This window comes from Hyla sarda, chromosome 5, assembly GCF_029499605.1.
Source record: "Hyla sarda isolate aHylSar1 chromosome 5, aHylSar1.hap1, whole genome shotgun sequence".
Taxonomy (NCBI): domain Eukaryota; kingdom Metazoa; phylum Chordata; class Amphibia; order Anura; family Hylidae; genus Hyla; species Hyla sarda.
In genome coordinates this window covers 204,621,788-204,649,439 of record NC_079193.1, presented here as the reverse complement: position 1 = coordinate 204,649,439, position 27,652 = coordinate 204,621,788, and the positions used below count along the sequence as shown (strand labels likewise).

At 42.4% G+C, this 27,652-nt stretch overlaps 1 protein-coding gene across 1 annotated transcript in view; it reads left to right on the top strand.

Moving 5' to 3' along the window:
- DROSHA (drosha ribonuclease III) overlaps positions 1 to 27,652 on the top strand; it is a 261,155-nt gene that overhangs the window by 25,470 nt on the left and 208,033 nt on the right. Inside the window, exons 4-8 of the mRNA XM_056520973.1 lie at positions 3,439 to 3,676; positions 9,619 to 9,760; positions 12,203 to 12,354; positions 20,028 to 20,108; positions 24,268 to 24,354. Of these exons, the coding sequence (XP_056376948.1) occupies positions 3,439 to 3,676; positions 9,619 to 9,760; positions 12,203 to 12,354; positions 20,028 to 20,108; positions 24,268 to 24,354 (700 nt within the window). The remainder of the gene's footprint in view (positions 1 to 3,438; positions 3,677 to 9,618; positions 9,761 to 12,202; positions 12,355 to 20,027; positions 20,109 to 24,267; positions 24,355 to 27,652) is intronic.

Genomic DNA, 27,652 nt, shown 5'->3' with positions numbered 1-27,652 from the left:
AGTGGATTAGGCAGTGGCTGAGTTACAGACAACAGAGGGTTGTAGTCAATGGAGTATATTCAGAGCAAGGTCTTGTTACCAGTGGGGTACCCCAGGTATCTGTACTGGGACCAATTTTGTTTAATATCTTCATTGGGGATATCGCAAAAGGTCTCTATGGTAAGGAATGTCTTTTTGCTGATGACACAAAGATAAGTAACAGGGTTGATGTTCCTGGAGGGATACGCCAAATGGAAAAGGATTTAGGCAAACTAGAAGAATGGTCAGAACTCTGGCAACTGAAATTTAATGTGGACAAGTGCAAAATAATGCATCTGGGGTGTAAAAACCCTTGGGCAGAATATAGAATATTTGACACAGTCCTGACGTCAGTATCTGAGGAGAGAGATTTAGGAGTAATTATTTCAGAAGACTTAAAGGTAGGAAGACAATGTAATAGAGCAGCAGGAAACGCTAGCAGAATGCTTGGATGTATAGGGAGAGGTATAAGCTGTAGAAAGAGAAAAGTGCTCATGCCTCTGTACAGAACACTGGTGAGGCCTCACTTGGAGTATTGTGCACAGTACTGGAGGCCGTATCTCCAAAAGGATATAGATACACTAGAGAGAGTTCAGAGAAGAGCTACTAAACTAATACATGGATTGCAGGATAAAACTTACCAGGAAAGGTTAAAGGACCTTAACATGTACAGCTTGGAAGAAAGAAGAGACGGAGAAAGAGACGAATAGAGAGGAGGAGGAGGAGGAGAGCATATTTAAAAGAAGAAAAACTACCACAAGCGGACATAGTTTTAAATTAGAGGGGCAAAGGTTTAAAAGTAATATCAGGAAGTACAGTGGTCCCTCCACATACGATGGTAATCCGTTCCAAAGAAACTATCGTTCGTTGAAACCTTCGTATGTTGAGGGATCCGTGCAATGAAAAGAATAGTAAGTTATACTCGCCTGTCCCCGCCGCTCCAGACCGTCGCCGCTGCCCTGGATGTTGCCCTCCATCACTGTCGCCGCGTCCCCGGGGTGTCCCCGCTGCTCCTGACCGTCTCTGCTGCCTGGGATCGTCGCTCTTCATCGCCGTCATCACGTCGCTGCGCACGCGGCTCCTATTGGATGACGGGATGGCGTGCGCGGCGACGGGATGACGACGAAGGAGAGCTTCGGTGATGCAGATATCCTGAAGACTGTCCGGAGCACCTGGGACAGGTGAGTAATTATCACCGGACCACACGGGGCACCTTAAACGGCTATCCGGCGGCAGCTGAAGCAGTCTGCGCTGCCGGATAGCCGTTTATGTGATGGCCCCGACATAAATAAGCATCGTAGGTTGATGCTGCCTTCAACATGCGATGGGCTCTGAGAGGCCATTGTATGTTGAAATTATCGTATGTCGGGGGGTCACTGTATTACTTTACTGAGAGAGTAGTGGATGCATGGAATAGCCTTCCTGCAGAAGTGGTCGCTGCAAATACAGTGAAGGAGTTTTAACATGCATGGGATAAGCATAAGGCTATCCTTCATATAAGATAGGGCCAGGGACTATTCATAGGATTCAGATTATTGGGAAGACTAGATGGGCCAAATGGTTCTTATCTGCCGACACATTCTGGCCCCAATTTACTATCACCAAACCGACAGCATTTGTCGGGTTTATGTTGTCGCACATTGTCTGCGCCGTGGCGCAGACGATGTGCGACATGTTGCGACACTAATTCCCGAACCACCCGACTCGTCTTGCTGAAAAGCCTAAAAAGGGGCGTTTCCCTACCAAAACCTTACTTTCACACAGATGTACCAATTTTCCCAACCACATTACTCTGGTTTTGTCTTTTTTTTTTTTTTTTTTTCCGACCGCTGTAAGCTGTTGTAAAAAAACATGTTCACGTTTATACAAAGTAGTTTTTTATGTTAAGATATATGCCCCCCGCACAGCGCAATCATAAGCTCCCGGCAGCGCATGTAGATATATATATATAAATGCACAGCGCAAACATATGCCCCCAGCAGCGCATGTATATACAGTATATATGCCCCGGCACAGCGCAATCATAAGCTCCCGGCACATCTATATACAAATGCCTCAAGCACTATCAAGGACAAGTATTCTTTTAGCAGAGCATTGGGAAGCCGCTGTCCGATGCTCTGCTTGTCAATCATAGCGCTTCAGAGGCGCATGTGTATAGAAGCGAAGTGGGGAGTAGACATATAGCTTTATCTGGTCCCCACTTCGCTTCTATACACAATCCTCCTGAGTCCAACCAACAACGCTGCCCCATCGCCTCTCCCATCCCCGGTGTTATAATTACCTGTTCCCGAGGTCTGCGCTGCTTCTGGCTTGGGCGCTGTTGCCGTGCGCTGTGATGCCCAATGACGAGTGACGTCCCCAACGCGACGTTACCGTCAGTGCGCACAGTGCCAGCGCACAGCAACAGCGCCAAAGCCAGAAGAAGTGCACACCAAGGGAACAGGTAATTATAACACCGGGGATGGGGGAGGCGATGGGGCAGCTGTGTTGGCTGGACTCAGGAGGACTGTGTATAGAAGCGAAGTGGGGACCAGATAACGCTATATGTCTGCGTTGCACTTCGCTTCTATACACACATGCCTCTGAAGCGCTATGATTGACAAGCAGAGCATCGGTCAGCAGCTTCCCAATGCTCTGCTAAAAGAATACTTGTCCTTGATAGCGCTTGAGGCATATGTATATAGATGTGCCAGGAGCTTATGATTGCGCTGTGCGGGGGGCATATATACATGCGCTGCTGGGGGCATATGTTTGCGCTGTGCAGGGGGCATATATACTGTATATACATGCGCTGCTGGGTGCATATGTTTGCGCTGTGTGGGGGACATATGTTCTGTATATACATGCGCTGCTGGGGTCATGTGATTGCGATGTGCTGGGGGCATATATACAATTTACCGTGCGACACAATTTCTAACCCGTGCGGCACAATCCGTGCGACACATTAGTAAATCAGGGAGAAAAATAAAGGGAGTAAATCAAGAAACACTCCGAGATAAACCCGACACTCTTAGTAAATGAGGGCCTCTATGTTTCTATATTTCACTTGTGCCACGCTCGATACATGAACCACAATATTTGTTTATTATTGCTTAACTTGTGCTTTTACTTGGTGTTGGTTACACAGGCACGCTTAGGTTAATTTTTAAAGGAAACAATTAAAAGGTACATTTTAGGCACACCCGGAACATGTGGGTTGGTTGTTCTAGTATTTTGGCTTTCTAACGCTGGGTGATTTATGTGTGGTTGGATGCAGGACTTCTACTTATGATGTGCTTATGTTTTGTTTATGTAGGTTGGGTAGGATACTAAATATCTGAGCAATATTCTATTTTGTAAAGTAGGGAGACTTGTAATGTAATGGTGGAATACTGATGTGTGGTTAGTAAAATAAATTTATATCATCATATGTCTTTATAGTCCCTCCCCTAGTAGAGATCGTAAGAGAGGAAGATGGGAAGAAGAAGAAAAAGAAACTTCCTCTGAAAGTCCATCGTCGCGTAAAGAAAATAGTTATACTTTGTTAAAAGACAAGGAGCTTCTGGATGAGAGCCCGCTTGACAGAAATGATGAGGAAGATGAGGATTTGCTTAAACCTGTATGGGTCCGTTGCACTCATTCTGAAAGCTACTACTCTAGTGATCCCATGGACCAAGTAGTAAGTAGTAAGGCAAAGATATTTGAGTTGTTTGTTGTATTTAAAGAGAATCTGTCATCAGCATAACCCACAATAACCTATTGTTATAGGCTTGTAGTGAAGGTGACACTAATGACGACAATACTCCATCGTTTTTTGATACGTGCCTCTGTACTGCTGATATTCCTGTTTTTCTTAATATGTTAATGAAGAAGCTAGGTGCACATGGGGCGTGCCCAAGCCCCAAGTGCACAGTGATGTCCAGCTTGAATCTCCATAGTAAATGCCTCCTCTTCAGCAGAATGGAGCTCCACAGGAGACATGACATGAAATATCTCTGCTCACAAGAGAGATTTGGCAGCAGAGAAGAGGGGTCTTGTTGCAGAGTTGAGCTCCATTCTGCAGCAGATGCGCAGCACAGGGGAGGAGGCTTGTACTTTGAAGATTCAAGCTTGTTGTCACCTAGCACCCCAGGCTCGGCCATGCCCCGCATGCACCAAGCTCCTTCATTAGCATATTAAGAACAACTGGAATATTGGCTGAACAGAGGCACATATTGGAAAACATTAAGAATAATTTTGACAGTGTCACCCGCACTACAAACCTATACAGTTGGAATGGTGTGAGTGATCTTGATGATAGATTCCCTTTAAAGCATACCATTACTTTTTAAATAATTTTAAAAAATCTGCATGGTTTTGTTACATAAATCTATCCATTTCAGGGGATATGACCATATCTGGGTTTGCTAGCAGTACTCAAACATTTCTTTCCCATGCTTCTCTGGCCAATCACGTGAGCACCTAATTACAGGACCTCCTCCTCTTTGCCATGCCTGAACAGGCTAGCACTGTGTTTGGGGTTCACAGTACGATAGCTTGCAACAGGAAGGAGGATATGTTATGAATGTACTGCTTTGGCAAAGTGTTATGTGAGCTAAGGAAACAACCAGTAGCAGAGAGTCATGAAGATAACAGCAAGGGAGGTTACATCACAAAAGCTTTCAGGCACAGCGTGTTCCCACTGGATGAGACTGACAGGCTTAGATTGCATGCATATTGTAGTTGTCACAGTGGAGACAGGGCCGGCTCTGCCTATAGGTAAAATAGGCAGCTGCCTAGAGTGCCCTCTTGATGAGGGGCGCCGCTCTGCCTGCCACAAAAAAGTTAGACAACCAGCATCCCAACCACTCGCTCAGCCAGCATCATGAGGAGGAGGTTTTTTACAGTGTGTCACCCCAGTAGTAAGCTAATTACATGAGGAGGAGGCTTGTTACAGTGTGTCAGCCCAGAAGTATGGTGGGGCATGTCAAAGGGCTGACCAATGGGAAGAGTCAAGGGGGAGGCAATAATAGCTTTTGCCTAGGGCGGCAAAAATCCTTGCACCAGCCCTGAGTGGAGAGCCTGGTCTAGCTAAGCCTGCCTCCACGTCATGTGTTCTGGACCTGTATTCTCCTAACACACAGTGTGCAGCAGTTTGCAGACAATTGAGACCTCTAGTGGCCAAGACTAGATAAGCCTTCTTTTCTGAGGTAAGGAGTCATTTTTGTAAAGGAAGTGATAGTCTGTGTGATTTCTAACATATTTGAACACCACATAAAGGGATGTTGGTTTAAAACAGCAGTGGGCCGTTTAAATCTTGATACCTTACAACAGTGTTTCCCAACCAGGGTGCCTCCAGCTGTTTCAAAACTACAACTCCCAGCATGCCCGGACAGGATGTCCGGGCATGCTGGGAGTTGTAGTTTTGCAACAGCTGGAGGCACCTCGGTTGGAAAACACTGCCTTACAATTATAATCTTGCTTTGCTTTTGGTTTCTTTCTTTTGTATAGAAATTCTAGCAATGTAATGTTACTCCTTCTATATTCTGTTTGTGTTTGCCAACATAGAATACACTGATCTAATAGTTATTATTCTGAAACATGCCTGGGGTAAAGTCATGCGCATCCTAAAGATTATGCATACATTTTGGGGGAAAAAAATGTTTTTTGACTCCCTGGGCTTTGTCTGAGTATTTATCCTGCTGAGAACCAGTGGGTAAGCTGTCAGAATAAGCTTACTGTATGGTTTGTAATGAATTTCAGGCAGGAATGTATTCCCAGGAAAGCAGTTACCTGTCTAATCCCACACCTTTGTATGAAGCGCTATCTAAGCAAGTGAAGTAGCATATCAACACACAGGACTGTTCATAGAGAAGTCAGTGGAGCGTGGAGTAACACCAAGCAGGAGCAGCAGGCAGCTAATCCAAGACCTCATTATATTAGGAGTGGACAGATAAATTGCTCCCAATGATGTTGTGAATGCACATCAGTCTCCTGTATAAACAGGTAGAGAAGCCAGGGAAATGTAGCCTTGGAACTATGGTGTGCTAAGGACAGAAAATTTGACCTTTTTTGAGCTACCTGTTAAAGGGGTATTCCATGAAAAAGTCATTTTTAATTTTTTCATATCGACTGGCTCTAGAACAGATTTGTAAATTAGGTACAATACTGGTAGGTTTCTGAACACTGGCGCTTATGGATAGATTATAGCTGCTATAACACCTAATAGTGGCTCCCTGCTATACCACTAATTATTTTAAAATGAATAAGAAATATATATTTGTGGTGTCAGTGCTAAAAAATGGACTGGTATTAATGTAAATGTATTACAATAGTTATAGTACTGAAGTATTAATGGTTTACCTTTTCATTTAGGATGTAAATATTCTACCGTTTTTCTGTTGTGTCATGTTGTGTATCTTGTGTTATAGATGGTTACAACTGCAAACAGGAGAAAGAGTTGTCGGCACTAGCGGTAATTTTATGCTTCAGGAACCTGGTAACGGCAGTGACCCGTACACGAAGTGTGGATACAGTCCTAAGATTGATCGCGGTGCAAAGATCCCCACAGCACAAAGCAGAAAACGCCATAAGCGGTAAAGAAGAAAGGGGGCACTCACGATTTCCTCTTGACCGGACTTTATTCAGGAGGTGATTACAGCAGCAGGGATGCCAGGTTGGTGTTAAGATGCATCAGACCAGCACTGAACGGGAGCCATGATGGCTCCCGTTCAGTGCTGGTCTGATGCATTTTAACACCAACCTGGCGTCCCTGCTGCTGTAATCGCCTCCTGAATAAAGTCTGGTCAAGAGAAAATCGTGAGTGCCCCCTTTCTTCTTTACCGCTTATGGTTATACATAGTTATCTTGCATTATGATATTGCCATTTATATTTCCACTTACTATATAGATGTGGTGGTGGGGATGATTATAACGCTGGACAGGTGTCTCCTTCAATCTGTATACTGTTAGTGTTCTTAATGCGATGTCTGTGGTAGCGTACACCGGGAGACTGCCCCGGCCGGCAGCGTCTACAACCGGCTCCTCACGCTCCAGTAAAAATGACCAGAATGACCTACGACTGCTAGTGACGTCACTACAGTTCCCAGTGTGGGTCAAATCTAACGCGGTTCGGAAATTAGCGATTTCCTTCCTCAGATCTCTGAAATCGCTAATTTCCAAACCGCGTTAGATTTGACCCACACTGGGAACTGTAGTGACGTCACTAGCAGTCGTAGGTCATTCTGGTCATTTTTACTGGAGCGTGAGGAGCCGGTTGTAGACGCTGCCGGCCGGGGCAGTCTCCCGGTGTACGCTACCACAGACATCGCATTAAGAACACTAACAGTATACAGATTGAAGGAGACACCTGTCCAGCGTTATAATCATCCCCACCACCACATCTACAGTATATAGTAAGTGGAAATATAGATGGCAATATCATAATGCAAGATAACTATGTATAACACAAGATACATGACACAACAGAAACAAACAATAAAAAGGGCGAATATTTACATCCTAAATGAAAATGGTAAACCATTAATGCTTCAGTACTATAAGTATTGTAACACATTTACATTAATACCAGTCCATTGTTAGATTTGTAAATGTATTCTATTAAAAATACCTTAATCCTACTAGTACTTAACAGCTGCTGAAGTTGAGTTGTGCTTTTATGTCTGACAACAGTTCTCTCTGCTGACACCTCTAAATAAAAGTAATTTACAAATCTGTTTTAAGTTTCTGGAGCCAGTTATGATTTTTTTTTTAATTTTTTTTTATGGAATACCACTTTAACATCACTTTCACAAAGACATTTTCTCAATCAAGGGTCTCAAACTGGTGGCCCTCCAGGTGTTGCAAAATGTTAACTTCAAGCATGCTGGGAGTTGGTTTTGGAACATCTGGAGGGCCACCAGTTTGAGACCCCTGTTCTAAATCAACCATAATAAGGAAAGGAATGAGGCACATAAAATAACTGTCACCAGTGTCACCCACATTAACCGGTGGTGCGGGTGAGACTGATTTAAAATAATGTCTACCACGAGCTAATCCATTGCTCTATTCCTTATTTTGTGATTATTAGCAGCTTGGGGCGTGGGCAGGGTTATGATGTCTTCTTTAGGCACACTGACATAACAATATGCTTATACATACTAAATTCCTCAAGGAAACAACATAAGAGATGCAATAAAAAACAAACAAAAAAATTCAGATCTGCCAATTGTCTCAAATCATACAAGGGCAAACCTACAGTAAGAAAACAAAGTACACTTATCCAGGTTATTACAATTAATACATAGACTAATGCTTTTGAGGCTCCAGAAGTAGTATACTATTAGAGGGAAATTTATCAAAACCTGTGCAAAGGAAAAGTTGCCCATAGCAACCAATCAGATTGCTTCTTTCATTTTGTAAAGGCCTTGTTAAAAATGAAAGAAGCGAGCTGATTGGTTGCTGTGGGCAACTGGACAACCTTTTTCTCTGCACAGTGTTTGATAAATCTCCCCCAATGTGTCTATCCCATCTGCCTTAAAGGGGGTATTCCAAGAAAAAAACTTTATTTAAATTTTTTTTATATCAACTGGCTCCAGAAAGTTACCGTATATACTCGAGTATAAGCCGACGCCCCTAATTTTACCCCAAAAACCCAGGAAAAGTTATTGACTCGACTATAAGCCTAGGGTGGGAAATACATCATCCCCCATGTAATCATCCAGACCCCCATCATCATCCCCCCTTTATCATCACCGCCTGTCAATCCCTTCATCAGTGGTCTTCAACCTGCGGACCTCCAGATGTTGCAAAACTACAACTCCCAGCATGCCCGGATGATGGCTGTCCGGGCATGCTGGGTGTTGTAGTTTTGAAACCTCTGGATGTCCGCAGGTTGAAGACCACTGCGGCCTTCGTCATCATCCAAACTCCCCCCCCCCCCCTTTGTTTTGTACTCGCCTCCCCTCGGCGGGAAGTTAGGGTGAGCTGGTCCGGGCCATCTATGCTGTAGGGATCGTCCGGTGGGGAGGATTAGTCGTTCCGGGCTGTCCATTTTCACCGGGGGGGGGGCCTCTTCTCCGCGCTTCGGGCCCGACCCAGGACTAGTGACGTTGCCTTGACGACAACGCACGGGGACATTGCGCATGTGCGTCGTCGTCAAGGCATCGTCACTAGTCCGGGGCCGGGCATCTGGAGTTCCGCAGGTTGAAGACCACTGATGAAGGGATTGACAGGCGGAGAGTTCACTCGTGTGTAAGCCGAGGGGGGCATTTTCAGCACGAAAAATCGTGCTGAAAAACTCTGCTTATATTCGAGTATATACGGTAAACAGATTTGTAAATACCCCTGCCAATTGTTTGTTTGTTTCTGTGTCCTCCAAAATACCCTTAGTTTGTTCAAACCTCATTGGCAAAAAGATTGTCAGGCTGTGTCATTCTTGAGAGCTGTCTGACTGTGCAAAATGTGCAGACACTTGGCTAGAGCAGATCAGCAGCTTCAGTCCATAAAGCAGTCATTGACAGCTTTTATGGTCCTATTATTGTGTACTGACTTGTAAGCAAGCCTTTATTTTCAAAATATGCAACAAAAGAACTGAATAAATGGCATACTAGTTATCCTGTTACTTTTTTTTTTTTTTCAAAGGGCGATTCCACCGTGGTGGGCACAAGCAGGTTGCGGGATTTGCATGACAAGTTTGAAGAAGAACTTGGCAAGCGTCAATCAAAAGCTCGAGCTGCTAGGCCAGCGTGGGAGCCACCAAAGACCAAATTAGACGAGGATTTAGGTAAGAAGACTATGTTCCTGTTCTGTGTGCTTGTTATCTCGGTCTTACTATTTTTATTAAAGCAGTGTTTCTTCCATCTGTGAAGGTGTTTTTTATCCATGCCTAGGAAATGTTAATGATTTTTATTTTCTGAAGCTTGGCACTGGAAGATGTTGATTTTGAGAATGTGTAAATATTCTTGGCAGAAGTATTACTTTATTGCATATATATACTTGGCAGTCTGTGTATAAAATGTATTTTTGTATCTTTTAATATGATCGTATGCTCTCCACTCTGATGGTTCTAGATGTTAATATATTTGAAGTTATGATGTGTACATTGCGTTGAAATGCTCTTGTGGCATTTTATGTCATTTGGTAATTATCATAAATTCCTGTCCATGGTCATTTAGTTACATGAAGATTCTCGCTTTCTACTTTGACAAATGTGTGAACTGTTAATTCTCTGCCTGGCTGACACCTCTTTAAAAAGCCATTATTCCTAAAGGTCAAATTGCCTTCCTGTAGCCTGCACAAATAAATGCCAATGTTCTTTTATGAGGAAAAATATTTTCATAAGTTTCATAGTGTTACTTTTATGTTTTTAATGCCTACTGTTTTTTTTACCTTTTTTATCCGTTTTGCAGTCTTTTAGGGCAGATAGACCAAAAATTTTTATTTACATAAAAAAAATAACCTCTGTTTATTTAGTGTCGGATAATACTATGGTAAAGGAAAGTGTTAAACATAGAAAATTACAGCATTTACTGAAAATTAACATCTGTTTACAATTAAATAAAAATGTCAGAGAACGCTGCCAGAGCTTACAATCTAAGGGACATAATGGAAGGAATGCAATAGATAAACTAATGAATTTGTACAGAGGACCAACCACTTATACAAAACTTGGCTCTCTTCATCTGCCCCATATAGAGTAAATCCTTACAATAGCTCCCACCCTAAAACTTAACAATTTTACTTGAATACTTCAATAATAACGCCACTTGGGGTGCATGCACACCATGTTTTTGCAATACAGTTCCTGTATCAGGTTTTTGATGAAAAACAGATTCATCAAAATGTGTACAAATTTTAACCCTTTAACCCAAAGTTTGAAAAATGTCCGGTTGCATCAGTTTTTTTTAAGAAAAAACTAAGTTTTTAACTTGAATAAAGTTTCACTTGAAATTCCAAGAAAAATAACTGTTGCAAAGTCTGGCTTTGCCCTGCTCCATCTACATCAATCATATCCCTGTTTCATCTTGTGCCTTAAATGGGCACTGTCATTAAAACTAAGTTTTGCTATTGCACTCCTTAAGGTAAATAAAAAATCTTAAGGAGTGTGTGTGTGTGTTTTATAAAAAAAAAAAAAAATCTGCCACTAGGTGTCTCCCTACTTGTCCAGAGGACATTTCCCCTCCTCTCTTGCGCAGACTTTGGACTCCTGCTGGCCTGGCAGAAGTCCAAAATCAGGAAATGCAGTCTGAATTGCTGAGGGGGGTGCAGCCTTATACAATCAAAGCTCATCTCTCACACTGAACTGCTCTGGGCAGAGTGTAGCAGAGTGAGGGAGGAAGTTCTCCCCTGTATGGCTTCAGATGATGTCACGCCTACTGGGTTACGCCCCTTCCCAGTCTGCGAATCTGACGGAGCAGAAAATACTGAGCTATATCAAGGTGGAAAACTAACAAATAATAAAAATAAAGACAGGGGGTGGTTTACATGATGGGGCAGTGAACTAGGAGGATTATAAAATTTAACAAGATCATGAGAGGTACTCTTTAAGGCTGTTGCCTGTATGTGTCGTGCTGACACATGGTGTGTCCTTCACAGCCAATGCTTCTCTCACTGTTGCTGGAAGCCGTCAACATGCTCCTCAAGGCAAAATTCAGAAGCGGCGGTGACAGTAGAGCAAGAAAAAAAATAACCGATCCTCACAAAGCCTATAACCTTTTTACCGGAACATCAGACAAACTCCTAATATAGCTCCACTAGATCACTGGTTCCTTTTTTCTTCATATCATTGTTCATATTGGTAAACGACCATCTTAGTAACATTATAATGGGATACAATTGTAGTACTTGCGTGTGCTGCTGTTGGTCTTTCCCAGTCAGATGTATCAATGACTTGGAATATGTGTCTATTTGTAATGATTTGCCGGTATAAATGTTTGAATTTGAAGCACGTAAAAATCTTTTTAAAATAAAATATAAAGAACAAGAGGATTGCAGTAGGAATGTTGATAAATGAAAGGAAAAATGAGCACTTAGTATTTAGGCATTGTTGTTACTTTGAGAATAACAGAGATTGGAGAAAGCATATGATCTGTAATGAAAAGCCATATGATTGTCATGGTTACTTCATTGAATTCTATTTGTTTCCCTGACTCTGTGAGGATGTAGTAAAGGCGATGCTTTATTCTTTTATTCTCCATGTGACTCCCTTCTTCTGTTCTGTTGACAGAGAGCTCCAGTGACTCTGACTGTGATACGGATGATGATAGCTGCTCCAGCAGCTCCGATTCCGAGGTCTTTGATGTGATTGCAGAAATAAAGAGAAAGAAAGCTCATCCTGACCGTCTCCATGAAGAGCTCTGGTATAATGACCCTGGCCAGGTCTGTATACTTCTTGTGCTAAAAATGTCTGGGAAAGCATTGGATATCTGGAAAGAAATTCATAAATAGCCTGCAAAAAAAAAAGGTCAAGGCGTTTACTGAAGGGTGTTACATTAATTGTAAGAACAATTAAACTCTTCTCGCTCCATAAGTTGGGCTGCAAAAAGAGTGTTTTCTGACTTTTAAAACACTCCGGTGTTAATTAGAGATACTAGAGTGTAAAAAGGAATACCACTCCAACTACATTATAGATTATAGCTTGACTGCTTTTCATTTATTCCGCATAAATACTAAACCTTCAAAGGCTTTTCATGTATTAATTAGTCACTGCCAGAGTAGAAGATATCAAGGCAGGAACATGGAGACCTGTGGACCATAATAAATAAATATATATACGATGCTATGTAAGATCACCCTTTTTATTTATTTTTTTATTTCCTGTTGCACCAGCTATTAAACACACACTATTTTCAGTGATATATAATTATTATAATATTTTTTTTTACTTACAACATGGAATGTTTCCACGACATGAAGTTCAACTTCCAACAATCAAACCGTACCCAGCACACTACCAGAATTGTCGCCAAACTGTAGGATATCTAGACTTAACAGCAGTCCCTGCATGTCACCTGAACAATAAAAAAAACACTTCTACAACCATTGGTTGGAGATCATTATGAGAAAGAAAATGCAAGACACCAGCAACAGCAAGACACCTTTAAATGCTTATTAGTACAAACACATTCAAAGTAACAGCTGTTAGGGTGTAAAAGCAAACTGTGTACATTTCCTGGTGCTGATGGTGATTGCCGAACCTTTAAATTTGCCTTTATATTTCTCAGCCAAGTGTCAAGGAGGAGGGGCCAAATGCACAGCTTGGCACAGCTCCTTGCTCATCCTCACCTCCCAACCCTACTTTAACTGCTGTACAGGGCTCTGTATGTCAATTAAAAAGTGTCTGCAGCTCTTTGCAGCAAATAATAATAAATAAGAGCTGACAAAGTGGTCCCTCAAGTTACAATATTAATTGGTTCCAGGATGACCATTTTAAGCTGAAACAATTGTATGTTGAGACATAACTCTATGGAAACCTGGTAATTAGTTCTGAGCTGTAAATCACTGTCTGTCAGTGTTTCCCAAGCAGGGAGCCTCCAGCTGTTGCACAGCTACAACTCCCAGCATGCCCGGACAGCCAAAGGCTGTCCGGGCATGCTGGGAGTTGTAGTTTTGCAATAGCTGGGGGCACCCTGCTTGTGAAACACTGGTCTATGTAGAGGACAAGAGCTTCTTCAGGGTTCTGTACAGTACATGCAATGTCCTATAAAAAAAAAAAATAAATAAAAGGAACATGGAGTCACCCTTACCTGGTGTCCAAAGGAGCAGGTAGCCTTGGTACAGGTAAAGATTAGCACAGAACATGTAATACCTTCCTGTACTGTAGGGGGCGCTACCAGACATCAGTAATACAGGGGGTTTTACCAGTAAGCAAAACGAAAGAGGAAATCCGGCTCCCAGGACTGGATAAAAGTAGTAGCTTTATTGAATCATATAAAAATCCAAAATAGAAAAAAATATAATCATATGTCGCCCGCGAGCGGAGCTCCCCCCCCCCCCCTGCCAAATAGTTATCAGCTGCTGCGCTGTACTTTGTATTCCTGTGCCCCAGCTGCAAATATTAAAAAACAAACTTTAACTTGCCTTCCTCCTCCGTTGCCCCGTTGCTAAGGAACCAGCCTCATGGTCCCTCCGCTGTTCTTGCTGCTTCCTGGGGATGAGAACATCACAGAGCCTTCAGCCTATCACCGGCCGCAGCAATGTCCCGCCTCTGCCGATCATAGGCCGAGCCCACTTTCATGTAAGAGGCCGGACGGCTTTTTACATGACAGCGGGCTCAGCCTATCATCGGCAGTGGCGGACATCGCTGCGGCCGGTGATAGGCTGAAGGCTCTGAGACGTCCCAACACCAGGAAGCAGCAAGAGCCGCGGAGAACAGTGACACCGGTTCCTTAGCAACCGAGGAACAGAGGACAAAGGTAAGTTAAAGTTTGTTTTTTAATATTTGCATTGGCATTGCCTAGGTCTTATTTTCGGGATAGGGGTTATATTGCAGCCCACCGAGATAATCCAGCTAGGGCTTATTTTCGGAGTAGGGTGTTTCGGGGAAACAGGGTATATCTATTTGGGTTATACCAGTAAATTGCCCATTCCGATTGGTCAATTCTTCCAGTCATTGACACGTTTCACAGATCTGGACTGTTCGTAGCATTGTATGTTGAGTCTGGTTTCAAGTTACAATGGTCCAGAAAAGACCATTGTATGTTGAAACTATTGTATGTTGAGGCCATTGTAGGTTGAGGGATCACTGTACTACAAATGGAGTTGTCCAGACAAATTTATTATTTTGCTATTGTTTATTTGCCCAGTCTGCCTAATAAAATCACAAACACTTTAAGTCCCCTTCCTCCGATTCCTCGTAGCTCCATTATCTGGGCACCCTATACGTGGCCAGTGACTCTACTTTCCCCTGAGCTGCTGAGTGTATCAGCTACTGCTGGGGAACGGACAGTGCCACTCGCCAATCACTGGCCCAGGCGGGACACCCTTGTGACCAGTGATTGGTTGAGCGTTGCTGTGATATCACTTCTACAGCTCTGGCTGGCTCTGTGAAGCAGACGGTCAGCAAAGACCGACTGGAGACTGGGTATCCTGAAACTCGAGCTATGCATTGTTTGATGTTTTGACACTGTGGGGGAGATTTATCAAAACCTCTTCAGAGGAAAAGCCCATAGCAACCAATCAGATTACTACTTTCATTTTTGAAAAGGCCTGTGAAAAATGAAAGAAGGGATCTGATTGGTTGCTATGGGCAACTCAGCAACTTTTCCTCTGGGCAGCTTTTGATAAATCTCCCTCATTGTGTTTATAGGACTGTTCTTTGGTTTATAGACTGGGGACAGCAGCAAAAGAATTTTACTGGAGTGGACAACCCCTTCAGTACATTGTGTAATGCCAACTAACAAATGTTTGGGCAGTAAGGATAATTCTAAGTAAAGTTTACAACCTTAAAATGCTTTGGAAAGCAATTGAATAACTTAAAGGAAAACTGACCGCTGATTCACCTGCACTAAACCCAATACACAAGGTTGTAATGCTGGTGAACCGGATTAAATTGATGTTCAACTCGGATTGGTGGCAGCAATCCAGAGATACAGGGTTTCTCCTTTTGTCCTTTGCTAATATGTTAATCATCTGTTTTGTGCAATGGAGGTCAGACCCTACATACCTAGCATCCCTTCCTCCATGCCTTCGGCTCCTGTATGCCTGCCCACCTCATGAACATTCATGGACATATAGGAGATGGAGACAAGAATGCTGGGTATGCCTGCTCCCACCTCCATTGCCAAAAGCAGGCTTTTTATATATTCGCAACTTAGGCTAATACACAATCACGGCCGATCTGGGTAAGTTATACATCCTCTTAATCCAGTTTACTTGCCCTATAACCCTGCGTAAATGGTTGTGTGGGTAAAACTGCTGACAGTTTCCCTAACTGTCCAAACCACACCACAGCCCAAACCTCCCCTATATTGAATATGTAAAAATTAAAGGAATTTTACTACAAGTCTGAAAAAATATGTACCCAATTCTGAAAAATTTGATATTAGCTGTTAATGCATCTGTGTAATGCTGTTTTGTATACCTGGAGGACAACTCCATATCTATATGCACTTCTTGTAATTTCATATAAGGGACTATCCTTTACTCTGGAGTACATATTTGCTGCAAAGAGTGACTTTACCTCTGGAGGACCATATCTACCGGTATTTTAATTGACATCCAAAGCTCCTTCTGGTGACAACAGTTTATTGCCGTGAATTTCCATAGAGAAACTTCTTTTAATAGGTTTAATAATGAAATCCTAAAGGATAGTAAAGTTGATGCTGATTGGACCGCAGGTTAACTTTTTCAAATATTTTCTCCATTCCAATGATGATATAGAGAACTCCTAATATGCAAATGATCACATTGGACCACTGGGGGCGATCCCAGCATTTTCATTCATATAGATCTTCTTCTCTCCAATATGCGCTGTGAAGCGGCTTGTGGACTCTCATGGTCCGAAGCCATACATAATGATGTGGACACGGCAAAAAGTAAGGTGTGGTAGAGAAGTTGAATATTTATGATGGAAGGCTGTTTTACAGGAACCAACTGGGCAGACAGAACGGTGCAGACCCCAGTGCTCCAAGAAGATCATTTGCATATTTATTGCAATCTGTCTGATCACATGGCAAACCACCAACACACACACACATACTCTATTCTGGCCATTATATAATTTGTATGTGCCATTTTCCATCTCTACTTTTTTTTCATGGTGGATATTGGCAGCTATGATGTCTTCCATGACTGCACAAACATAGAGTTCCTGCTTCTCTATATCTCTATAGCACACCCTTACAAGTAGCAGTAGCAGCATGGAGGACATTGTAGAGCCATATGAGCTGTGAATCTAGCCCTGCGGTGAGATCTAATACTTAATTACAGGCTCCGGACATATTTGTGTGTTATACTTTAGTTTTTTTTGTTTCTTTCCCATGTCTTCCTCCTTCCCCCAACCATAATTATGAAGGACCTGAGCTTTATTTGATTTTTTTTTACTTTATTTTTTTAATTTGGGAGGGAGGAGGGTGGGGGGCAGGAAAGAAACCTGATAAGTTGAGAAAGGTGTTTTCTCAATGGTGCCTAATTAATTCTATTAGCTCAAGAATAATTTCAACATTTTACAATTGATCATTTCAAAAGTAAGCATTTTTTTTACTTAACAGAATATTAATAACATATTTTCCTCCTTAGTAGCATGTAAAACCTTAAATATGTTGTAGATTCTGTCAGGCTTTGGAACCTTTTTTGGTATTAAAGCTAAAGAAAATGGGGGGAAAAATCCTGTAAAAACAGAGTAGACCTTTGTTAGAAGTAAATGGTTTACTGTTATAAATGTCATTTTCAACCTGTCAGTAGCTGTTAGGGATCCATAAAAGCTTTAGTTTGGAAGTAGTAGAAAAGCTGCAGGTTGCAAACACCTTTCCTGTGTGATTTTATTTTTAATACATTAAGTGGGATGATGCAAGACGCTCCTAGGCATTGGAGCTGTGGCAGGCATCAACAGGGGAAGTGCAAGTCACTGATGTCAGTCAACAGCATACCAGCTTATGGATTAGATCAGCGTTCAGGGCAGGGAAGGATTGCTTTTACTGCTGTTATTGCTAGGTATATCACTTCAGATCTTGGTAGAATAGAGGTGCACATATGCTTTTTTTATGTTAATCTGCTGTGCTTCTCCTTGCATTTTTCTACTTTTACAACTGGCATTTGGATTGTCAAAACTATGTGCAAAGATATGAATTGAAATTATATGCCAATAGACTTTAAACATAAAATTTAAGAAGGGTCTGGGTTTGTGGGTAAACACTGTTACAGTATATACTCGAGTATAAGCCGAGATTTTCAGCACAATTTTTCATGCTGAAAACGCCCCCCTCGGCTTATACTCGAGTGAACTCTCCGCCTGTCAATCCCTTCTTAGCTGTCCGGACATGCTGGGAGTTGTAGTTTTGAAACATCTGGAAGTCCGCAGGTTGAAGACCACTGCAGGCTTTGTTGGATGAGAGAGGCCTAGAACGGCCTCCCTCTAAACAGTTAACTGGAGTGTTAGCCACTCCTTTATTCTGTTAATACTGTAACTCTAAACTGTCTGGTTCTGCTGAACCACTTGTTCTGCCTGCTCCACTGCTCCCCCAGACCCCCCTGCTACTCTACCCCGGTTGTTCTTCCAGACCCGGTGGGTTCGGCCGCCCCTCCAGCCTGGGTTCCCTCCCTCTCCCAGTATATATCCGACTTGGCTCAGGTCTCCCGTTATGTGGTGACTGCCTTGGAGAGGCCCTCCCTACACCGGCCCTCCGGAGGGTCCCGCTCTCCTCCTATTCTGACGCTATATCAGGAAAGTACTTACAGATGCAAGTGTGTCTGTGCGGCTCTATGGGCTCTGTGAAGCCAGACAGCTGTAGTGCCACACCTACGATACTGCAGTCTGCAACAATTTGCTCAAAATTGCAACGCTTTTGGCACAATTTTTTTCAAATCACAGCAAAATGCGATAATGTGCTTGTGGGCCTATAGCTGTTCAGAGTGCCCCCATGAGGGCTGTGAGCAATTAGGTTGCCAACCAACCATTCCCACCAACCCTGGCCCTGTGGCAGAAGATGGTCACTCAGAGAATTACTACAGCATTCTTGTTTAAGGCAAGAGCCATCAGTCATTTTGGGTGCATCACCTGTTACAGTTTGTGTATCCACCAAGTGTGTGAGAAGCCACCAAGCTTATTATACCACTCAAAGTGAAGCGGTGTGTTGACCTTTTGAAATGTAATTTCAGGTGGTGTATAGCCTAAAATAGATCAAAAATTAGACTGGTTTCTATGGGTAAGAAGAACATGTGTTACCTTTCTTTGTATATGTCACGGTCTCCTTGGAAGCATAGTTAAAGGTGTTGTCTGACGGAAAAAAACAGTGTACCGTGTCCTGGCAGTTTTCTGATGAAAGAAACATCCCATATACGGTGTAAAGAAGTATAATAAAGCAACCTACTAATATAATATTATTAGCCATAGAGCACAGATCTTCCATTTTAGCTGTCCCCTCTCTTGTTACATCCTATCGCAGGCTCTGAAAGCATTCTGCTCCATCCCCCCTCCCCTACTGTGAGCACAGTATGGTAATGATGTAAGGAGCTGGTATTACTGCTCATTAGGCTACAGGGAGCCAATTCGACAAACCAATTTGACTGAAAATGGCTTACTGGTGCCTTTATCAAGTGAGTTATAAAGGTAATGAGCAGTAATACCATCCCCCCCCCCCCTTTCTCCTTCACCTTACTGGTCTTGTCCCGTGCTGACAGTACGGGAGGATGGATGGGACAGACTGCTTTCAGATAACGTGACGTCACAGCTTATAAAAGGGAAACCCTGTGAAAATGGAAGAATTGTGCACCATGGCTATTAACAATATATTAGTAAATTAACGGTAGTTTATTATGTTTTTTGACAACAGACACAGATTGTCTCTTTTGCTGCACAACCTTTTAATAATAATTATTAATATTTACACTTAAAGGGAAACTGTTTGGATCAATCCCACTAAGATATACTATGCAGGTGGTCAATGTGGGTGATCTTAAGTAAAATTAAGGATTTCTTACCCCAATCCGTTCCCGAGATATAGCACAATCTTGCAATAGTTCAATGAACCCCTAACTGCACCAGGGGCAGACTTAAAGACTATCTGCACATGTCATAATCCCCTGAGTCCCGTTTGCACTCTCCTTGATAAAAGGAACATTGTGATCGTGACCCAGTGGAAGGCGTCAGAGGTGCAGATAGTCTTTTAACCTGCCCCGGGTGCAGTTGAGTTAATTTGCATATTGCAAGATTGGGCTCTATCTTGACAACATCTAAACGGATTGGGGGTAAGGAATACATTAATTTACTCAGGATCACCCACACTAACCTCCTGTATATTCAAGTTAGTGGGAGTGGTAAAGCGGTCATATGCCCTTTAAAACATTGAGAAGATAATATTTTACTATTAATTTCTATATTTGCTTTTTATCAGATGAATGTTGGACCTCTATGTAAATGCAGCATTAAAGCCAGACGGACGGGAATTCGGCACAGCATTTATCCAGGAGAAGAGGTAAATGGAATCCTATTGTAACCAATTTATGGAGTCTCTTTGCGTTGGAGCGGCTTTACAGAATTGTTCACTGGAAAAGTTGGCACCCAGAGATTTGTGGCCCAGTTGGGCTAAATGAAGGATTTTCATACGCAGCCTAACTTTAAGGATTTATTATTTTTTGGATATTTTGTATATTTTTCAGGATATAGTTGATAAGGAATGGTACTCGTTTTAGCAGCTTTTTTCACTTTATTGGCCCAGGAAAGTTAATGTGAAATATAGACTCCTATGTGTCCTAGATATTTACCAGTGTGGGTATCCCTAGTAGTTTAATGGGGATTAATATATGTTGTTGCAATACACATATCCACTATACCATACTAATGTTTACCAATGAAGTTATCAGTAATAGTTTTTCTGATTTATTAATTCTGTTATGGTTAGTGATCTCACTAGATGAGCTGTATATTTAATGGGGGAACAACACTGAACTGCCTGTGTTAATGATTGGTATTAGAAATTCAAAATATAATGCCATCTCGGTTGGTGATATATATCTTCACTGGTTAAAGGGGTATTCCAGGCAAAACCTTTTTTTATATATATCAACTGGCTCCTGAAAGTTAAACAGATTTGTAAATTACTTCTATTAAAAAATCTTAATCCTTCCAATAGTTATTAGCTTCTGAAGTTTTCTGTCTAACTGCTCAATGATGTCACGTCCCGGGAGCTGTGCATGATGGGAGAATATCCCCATAGGAACTGCACGGGACGTGAGTCATCAGAGAGTAGTTAGACAGAAAACAACAACTCAACTTCAGAAGCTAATAACTATTGGAAGGATTAAGATTTTTTAATAGAAGTAATTTACAAATCTGTTTAACTTTCCGGAGCCAGTTGATATATAAAAAAAGTTTTGGCCTGGAATACACCTTTAAGCTAGAGCCAACCGGTTGAGGCTAAAATAAGCACTACTCAGGCAATGAACCCATGTGATCATAGTGTGGTCTCTTGAATGGCATAATTTAAAATATTGTTTGGTTTGTGACTATGGGATAGGTAATACACATTACTGTAATATCTATGGTGTGTTATCTTTAACACTTGAGTAGCGATATCCTATAGTTTTGAGTGCATATTGTATAACAATTTTGCCAATAATGCTGACTGTTATAACTTTTATCTATTGCCATAACAGCTATGTGGTATATTTATACTTACCTGGATCTGGACAATTGTATATGTCATGAATGCATTGTTTCAATTCCTGGTAAACATTTTAAATCACAATTTATTTTATTAATGTGAACACTATTTACTTGTAGTGGATATAAGTTCCCCCGCATGCGTGAATATGTTGCGCAGGCACGAGGATAATGTTATATACAAGCAGAGTTTAAGTTCTCCCGCATGCGCCTAAATCTGGTGCAGGTGCACAGATGTAGTTACACAAAGCCAGTTCTCAGTTCTTGCGCATGCGCGTGATTCTCTGATGATGGTGCTGATTCACCGAAACATGTAGAGGGGGCACTTATCGGTGTTATTAGCTCATGTCTATATATGCCTCATTATTGTGCCATTCAATACATATCTCCCACTTAATCCAGATACTAAAAGTGGTCTGTCCATCTGCTGACATAATAGGCTGGGCATGTTGACATGTAATTTTAAACTCACGTCGAGCACCATTTCAATTTCATTTTTCATCTTTTATATACTTTTCTAATAAAAGGTAAGTTTTAGGGCAATTTACTGGTATAGGGATATCTGTACCCCAGGCATTGCGCTCTGGGGTAATTGTGTTTAGTAGGTTTACAGAATTGTCAGAGTTGTTTTCTTTGTCACAGTATTCTAGGTCAGATAGACCTTCTGCAAGGAGTTAGCAAGTGCTTAACTTGCACCATAATTAGGTGAATGGACTATGCTGAAGAGGCTTGAAAACACTATTATCTCAATTCCTGGATACCGTTCACTTTCCATAAACTCCTTGACACAGTTCAGCTTCTGTGTCACTTCTTTTCATGAAGAACAAAAAAGGGCTCTCCTGCGTTAATGCCTTCTTGTGTGTCCATAGCATCGACCACGCTAATAGTAAGCGTGGTCTCCACTGGAAAACATTTTCTTTTAAATCAATTGGTGCCAGAAAGTTAAACAGATTTGTAAATTACTTCTATTAAAAAAATCTTAATCCTTCCAGTATTTATCAGCTGCTATATGCTCCACAGGAAGTTGTTTTCTTTTTCATTTCCTTTTTGCCGGACCACAGTACTCTCTGCTGACACCTCTGTCCATTTTAGGAACTGTCCAGATCAGGAGAGTTTTTCTGTGGGGATTTGCTCCCACTCTGGACAGTTCCTAAAATGGACAGAGGTATCAGCAGAGAGTACTGTGGTCAGGCAGAAAGGAAATTTAAAAAGAAAACAACTTCCTGTGGATCATAGCAGCGGCTGATAAGTACAGGAAGGATTCATATTTTTTTTTATAGAAGTAATTTACAAATCTGTTTAACTTTCTGGCACCAGTTGATTGAAGAAAAAATGTTTTCCAGTGGAGTACCCCTTTAAATTTGTCTGTTACTTTTTTGGAACTTTTTTTAATGACTTGTAATGTAGACTGTTTACTCATGATTGGGTAATTGGGTAGGTATGTCAAAATAATGTAGTTTTTTGCAGTGGTCATGAATTTATCATGTGCGACTTTTGGTGAAAAGTTTCAAGAAAAAAAATTGCAAAGCCCTGAATTTGTCTCAAATCTATATGAGTCCGGACCTGTCCTACAAAATTGACTGTGGCCAGCATTAGTAAAAAGTTGCACAAATTGTCGCAACAAAATTAAAAGGCCTCAGAGTAGCAATATATAAGTACCACAGTAGAACATAGAAAAGTAGAACATTAACACTAGAGAAATGGAACATTAATAGCAGTTCAAGCTTTTAAATGTTCTGCTTTTTTGATGCCATAAAAAAATCCATTTAAATATGTCAATCCTGAAGGCTTATTTGAATCATTTGGCAACATTAAGGGCAAAGAAGTACTTGTAGCTAAACACTGAATTTTTATTCTTATTTTTACTTAGCAGATGCACCTTTATGTGTATTACCATGAATGTTAAAATATTGGTTAGACTGACCCCTCTAGCTGTGCGAGTGACAAATGATTGCAGAATTCTCCATGGTAACAAACTGCAGCAGGCGGTTTTATAAGGTTTTTAATCCAAATCTCCTGTCTTACAAAAAAAAAAGTGTCCAGAGAGCTTGCGGAGAGAATGAATAGTAGGTGCACTTGTGATTTATTATATTTTTTGTACACAATCTTAAAGGGGTACTCTGCTCCTAGACATCTTATCACCTTTCCAAAGGATAAGGGATAAGATGTCTGATCGGGGGGGACCATTGTGATCTCGGCTGCGGTAGCCCAGACATCCGGTGCATGGAGCGAACTTCGCTCCGTGCCGGATGACGGGCGATGTGGGGTGGAGGCTCGTGACCTCAGGGCCATGCCCCGCTTGTGATGTCATGCCACGCCCCCTCGATGCAAGTCTATGGGAGGGGGCATGACGGACGTCACGCCCCCTCCCATAGACTTGCATTGAGGGGGCGTGACATGACATCACAAGCGGGGTGTGGCCGTGACTTCACAAGCCCCTAATGTTAATCAGAAACTTATTAAAGGAGTAGTCCGGCACGCACTTTTTTCATGTTATCCCGTCCGGGCTGCAAAATAAAAGAAAACACACTTTATCTTGCCTGCCAACGAGCCCCCGGAGCTACGGTACACTCCGGTACAGGTGTTCGGTCCCTGGGCTGTATTCTTCTTACTACTTGTTAGCCCGGCACGTCACACGGAGCTTCAGCCTATCACCGGCCGCAGCGATGTCCCGCCTCGGCCAGTGATAGGCTGAAGCTCTGTGTGACGTGCCGGGCTAACAGGAAGTAAGAAGAATACAGCCCGGGGACCGAACACCTGTACCGGAGCTCCGTGGGCTCGTTGGCAGGTAAGAGAAAGTGTGTTTTCTTTTATTTTGCAGCCCGGACGGGATAAAATGAAAAAAGTGCGTGCCGGACTACTCCTTTAAAGACGGATTATGCTGAGAAAAGGGAAGAAATAACAACGTGTTTTTTTATTTTTGGACTAGTCTGCAGTATATGGACCTTACTTTCTGTTGTTGTTTTTGGCAGACGATCAAATCGTGCCGTCCTATGACGAACAATGCAGGACGTCTTTTCCACTACAGGATTACAGTGTCTCCACCAACAAATTTCTTAGTAAGTGTTTCTAATATTATTACCTCTGAAACCTTTTTCTCCAAAACGTTTTTAATATTTCTTACGTTCTCCTAATCTGTATTAAGCAACAAATAAGAAGAGGGGCGTTCCCTTCTACCTCCCGCCCTTCTCCGTGCTCAAGAAGTAGGCTCTGTAAGAGCCTTGCTTGTCCTGCATGCCCTTCCTGCACCTGCAGGTTTGTGTCGTGTAAGCGGGACAGGACATTGTTTACATGAGAAACAAGGACCCCTTGTAGCTGAATATATAAGAAAAGTATTTAAAAAATAGGGGAGTACAGCAAATGAGTCTAGGAACAGTAGTCTGCTACCAACATGAATTGCAGCTGAAGGCCCATTAATTCTTACTGTGCTGAGAGGAAACACACCGGGAGCAACATGTGACACGAAAATGGTAATCCTACATGCTGAGGATGTAGGATTAGTGTAACTGTTGCTTTGTGTGTAATGTACTTACAGCTTTCTTTAAAGTCTTTTTGTCTGAACTATGGAATACCCCTATAAGGCATACAAAGGTTAAGTAAAGGGCACATACATTTCTAAGACATCCTTATTATTGCACTTAAGAAAAGTCATAATTAGGGCTGGAACTAACGATTATTTCTAAAATCAATAAGTTAGCCAATTATTGTTACGATTAATCAGATGAAAACCCCAAACGGGGTTAGGGGACCAGGGAAGGGTTAGCAGGAGGGCAGGAGGCAGTGGGGGCCGCATAAAGAGTTAACAGGGGGAAAAGAGGGGGGACAGCACCTGATGGGTTAATAGAGGGTGAGAGCAAAGTGACAGAAACTGAAGGGTTAACGGGAAGAAAAGAGAAGGGACTGCACCTGAAGACTTGAAGGGGTATTCCAGCCAAATACATCTTATCCCCGATCGCGGGGGGTCTGCCGCTGGGACCCCCCGCGATCTCCGTGCAGCACCCGCATTCTATGCGGAAATGTTTTTCCAGTGTCAGAAACGTCTGTATTTACAGGACTGGAGAGGTGACGTTATGGCACGCCCCCTCGGGACGTCACAGCATGACGTCACAAGGGGGCATGGCACGAGGTCACGTCTCCAGTCCCGGAAACAGAGAAGTTTCCGAGACTTGAGAAGCAGCCCTGCATAGAATGCGGGTGCTGCATGGAGATCGCGGGGGATCCTAACAGCGTGCTCCCCTCGATCAGACATCTTATACCCTATCCTTTGGATGGGGGTAAGATGTATTTGGCCGGAATACCGCTTTAACCTAGGAACCTCACTGCATGGGAGAAGGAGCAGTTTTGCAGACCTTAGTGATGGTTATCTTCCCACACAATGTCAGGACCAAAGGCTTCTTGTCACCGGAGGCGCCAAGAACAAAGAGGTCTCGGTGCTGCAGGTAGGCCAAAGATGTTGCAGGCCAGCAGCATCTTCAAAAAGGCACCGGAAGGTAAGGGGAGAGGACATGTAGGGGCACACTGAGGGTCTAAAAGGCAGTGAAAATAGCAAAAAATAGGAATACTGTGATACTAGACCACGCCCCCTATGATCAATGCCATGCTATCTAACTATGAATTAATCAATGATTGAAATCATCAACAATGTTTTCTATTATCAATTTTAATCAATAACCTCAATTAATCGTTTCAGCCTTAGTCTTAATATGGCCATATACATTCATCCTGAGTAAAAGTCAGTCATTTTTTTTTACCTTCCAAGTGTCTTTAGTCTTTTAAAAATAGGGAAAACATTGTTTTTTATTTCTAATTTGTCATTGTTTCAAATCATAATCCCCAAAGGAGGCTCTCTTTTGGGCACAACTGGTGACAACTTTGTCTTCTTTAGTTTCTGCCTTTTTCAGTCCATTCAGGCTGCTGCATTCTTTTTCCAAGCAACCTCTGATATAGAAAAACTAAAATTTCTTTGACAGCTTTTACTTACTTTCTATATTACTGTTGTCTCTGACTCTTTCCAGCATTTAATGTGGCCAGAGACATTGTATGATAAGTCACATGGTCTCCAAGGGGTGGCTGTGCTGCAGCAGGTGGGTGGATAGCATTACTTCAGTAAATCCCTTCTACCCTTCTGTTCGCCCATCCACTACAGCATAGTCAAACTCCCTGTAGACCATTATGACATACCTGCCCAGATTTATCAACAAATGAGACAAATAGCATCCCCAAAAATCTGAAAAAATAAATAAATGTGATTGGTTGCTATTTGTTAAAAATCAGATACATTGATAAATGTTGACCAATGTCTCCGGTCGCATGGAATGCTGCGAAAGGTCAGCAACCAACAGTAAAATAAAAAGAATAATAGAAAAATATTACAAAGTATTGTAACTTGGCATCATGGGCTCAAAGGCTGAAAAAAAAGAAAACCTGGAAGATGCTGACCCTTAGTATATCTTAGTGGTCTTGCACACCCATTTATATTTCATAATCAAGAAATTTCTCATTGAGAAAACTTCCAGTTCACTGTAATACAGCAAAAGAGCATGGTGTCACAAAAATGGATCTTAGTGGGGCTAGTTCTGATGTAGCATAGAAGACAATGTCCTAGTCATCTAGTGATGATTTATGTAAGCACAAAAAACATGTTTCCATCTTAAAGTAGGCACTTTGTCAGGAATGTGCCTTACCTGATGAAGGGTCTACTTTAGCCTGGAAATGCGTCGTTTTTTTCGTGCTTAAAGGGGTACTCCACTGTTAGACATCTGATCCCCTATCCAAAGGATAGTAAAGGATTGTAATAAGATGTCTGATCATGGGGGACCGCCACTGGGGACCCCCGCGATCCTTTCTGCAGCAGCCCGGAGCTAAGTTTTCTCCGAGGCTGATGAAAGGTGGTGCAGGGGACGGGGCATCGTGATATCACGGCCCCGCTCCCTCGTGACTTCACATCCGCCCCCCTCAATGCAAGTATATGGAAGGGGAGTCACGCGCCCTCCCATAGACTTGTATTGAGGGGGCAGGGCATGACATCACGAGGGGGCGGGCCATGACATCACAATGCCCCATCCCCTGCACCACCAGTCATCAGCCTCCGAGAAAACTTTGCTACGGTCTGCTGAGGTACCGGCCTTCTACAGGGGGGGGGGGGGGGGGGGCGGGGGGTAGCAGTGGTCCCCAGCGGCGGGCCTCCCACGATCAGGCATCTTATCCCCTATCCTTTGGATAGGGGATAAGATGTCTAACAGCAGAGTACCCCTTTAAATAAATCATTGCCAGACTAGGACTTTGTCTTCTATATTACATTGAAAATAGTGCCATTATAAGCTCCATTTTTGTTCCACGATGCTCCTTTGCTGATTT